General features: G+C 41.3%; 1 protein-coding gene across 1 annotated transcript in view; it reads left to right on the top strand.

The window, feature by feature from the left end:
- LOC102302003 (potassium/sodium hyperpolarization-activated cyclic nucleotide-gated channel 2) overlaps positions 1 to 2568 on the top strand; it is a 35521-nt gene that overhangs the window by 6660 nt on the left and 26293 nt on the right. The window contains exon 3 of the mRNA XM_005920498.3: positions 966 to 1127. Coding sequence (XP_005920560.1) covers positions 966 to 1127 — 162 coding nt within the window. The remainder of the gene's footprint in view (positions 1 to 965; positions 1128 to 2568) is intronic.

Here is a 2568-nt window from a genome sequence, read left to right as displayed (position 1 = left end):
ACACACACACACACACACACACACACACACACACACACACACACACACACACAAGAAGACAAACTGGCCGGGGTTATAAATACCAACATGGAGAATGAAGAGGCTGCAGAACAAAAGGAAGCTGTGTTGACTCTGTGACACAGAGTGAAAGAAGACACACAGAATAAAGACACGGCGAGGAGGAGGTTAATAAGGTACAGTGGGATGAATCAGACACTAACAACTGTGGACAGAAAACAAAGGGAGAAAGTGAAAACAAATAAAAAAGGAAGTAGCACAAAGGGTGGTGGGTCAGGTAATCAAATCTGCTCAGGACCATTCCTGAATGTGTGAAGTGACCAGGATGCATCCGCACGGCAGCCATAATAAGACCACATGATACACTGAAGCATCTTTTATGAAAAGAAAAAAGATCAAATTTGCTACTTATTGAGATTTTCCCTTGTGTGAAGATTTACATATAAAGGAAAAGCTTAATCGAAAACATGTTTAAAGTTTACTACAATTCACTTTGTATTAGCTGTATGTATCCTTCTGTTTTCAGCTTTTTTTTTAACATCCATGATTTTAAAAATTAAAATTGTCATATATACGAACTGCCTGAAACAGCACGCTGGAATGATGTCCAATAAGCATTTTGTAGCCCATCTGGGCATTGTAGTTTCAACATTGCAGTCATTTGTTCAAGAGTGCAGCACTACCAAGTTTTTCTTTTACCAAGTCCTTATAAGTTCCCCTTTCCTTGTCCTCATGATGTTTTCCATTAAAATCAGAGTAAAGCAATTATGAATTGGAGGTAGGGGGTAATCATTTCGACTGGTCGAAATGCAGGCAGCTGGAGAACACATAGCGCCGAAGTCTCATCAGATAAAACTTACGACACTGTCAAGAAAGCCATAATTACTGAGTTCATGTTCCAATATAATCTTACATATAAACTCCTCTCCTTGCCTTGCTGTCTCCAGATCTTTCATATGACCTATGACCTAGCCAGCGCGGTGATGCGGATCTTTAACCTGATCGGTATGATGCTGTTGTTGTGTCACTGGGATGGCTGCCTACAGTTCCTGGTCCCCATGCTGCAGGAGTTCCCATCGGACTGCTGGGTGTCCCTCAACAAGATGGAGGTACGTATGAGGGAATCATGACTAGGCACGTAGGACTGCACATATCAGACCAGAACTGGGTTTGCTTCTTGTAACCCGAGTGAACAAGAACTAACTGTGGTCACAAGGTATTGATCGAAGCGTCTCGCTGTCATCAGAAAATATTGGCAAAATCTCAGTCAATATTTTGTGACCATGATAAGCTCTTTCTTGTCTTTCACTGCGCAGGAAACCCCGGTGCTTTAGAAAGGTTATTTGGAGAAGGGAAGCCTCAAATTGGCCTCAGAGATTTTTAATACTTTAGAGAGGAACACCACCAATTTTCCACTTGTGTTTACAGGACCTTGCTAAATATGTTAAAGAAAGTTGCACAGTGCCCTTTGTCACTTCACAAAGCCGTGTGAAGTGTGATAAATGTCAAGTGATGGCACTTGAAGTTACCAGATATCATCTGTCGCCCACTCCTCAGCTCAAAGCTACATCAGGCTCCACGAGCATAACACAGCTGATTCTCCAGTGTGGGTAATATGGGCAGCAGGAAGGAGGCATGCAAGCAAAATGACAATATCTCTGTTGTGCTGCCTCAGTAGCTTGTTTTTATTGGTTAATCTTTTTAAATGATGTGAGCACAAAAAATATTAAGACATGAACATTAAACAGATCTTAATCGTGACCAAACTACTTTACAAATAACCGTGTATGATTCAATAATTTATAATATTAAAATTAATTAATATTACTGATACCAGGGCAGAAAATCATTATTAAGCTTAGTGATCACTGCTGTGTATGATTCAGGAGGAAAAGTGTGTTCGCCTTTCAAGAAAATCAAGGATATTACTCATATCACAACCTTGTCATTGGCAGAAAACAGCTATAGCTTACCAACAAAGAGGCTGTTAAAAACAAACCTGTGAGATTTAAGTGCACCTCTACATCACTCCGTGCCTCCTCTTCAGCACGGTGGGGCGATGACAGGAAAGATAAAAGGGGAAAATAGAGGGATGGGGGAAATATGGCCAGGCAGCTGGGCTCTTTGTTGCCATGTCTCTCTCAGAGAGATAAAAGCTGTTTGTTTATAGGTCTGTCTGTCAAACCAGCCTTTTACTGAGCAAGAGGAGACCACACCAAACCCAGACACGAGGCACAGGTCCAAATGGGGTTTTAAACAGATTGGGTCCTGCTCCCAGACACCGTCTGGGTCAGCCACGACGGCTTGTAAATTCAGATTTGAAGTATTTCCTGGATGAGAGGAGGGACTCTTGTTTTTAGTGCTGTACAAGAGTAATTCTGGTTGGAACAAGTTAATGGGATGATGAGGGTAAACATCCTCTATGCCATATTGCTGAGATGAAAAGGATTCACTTTTTGTTTGATGTGTCAGAGCGAAACCTACTGCAGTTTTACTGATGTTATTTTGTAGAGCTGGGTCACCGAGGACAAAGGATATATATTATATATA

This window comes from Haplochromis burtoni, unplaced genomic scaffold, assembly GCF_018398535.1.
Source record: "Haplochromis burtoni strain Fernald_Lab_line unplaced genomic scaffold, NCSU_Asbu1 Contig_41, whole genome shotgun sequence".
Classification (NCBI taxonomy): Eukaryota; Metazoa; Chordata; class Actinopteri; order Cichliformes; family Cichlidae; genus Haplochromis; species Haplochromis burtoni.
The sequence above is the reverse complement of the archived record's forward strand: the minus strand, read 5'-3'. Positions and strand labels throughout refer to the sequence as shown.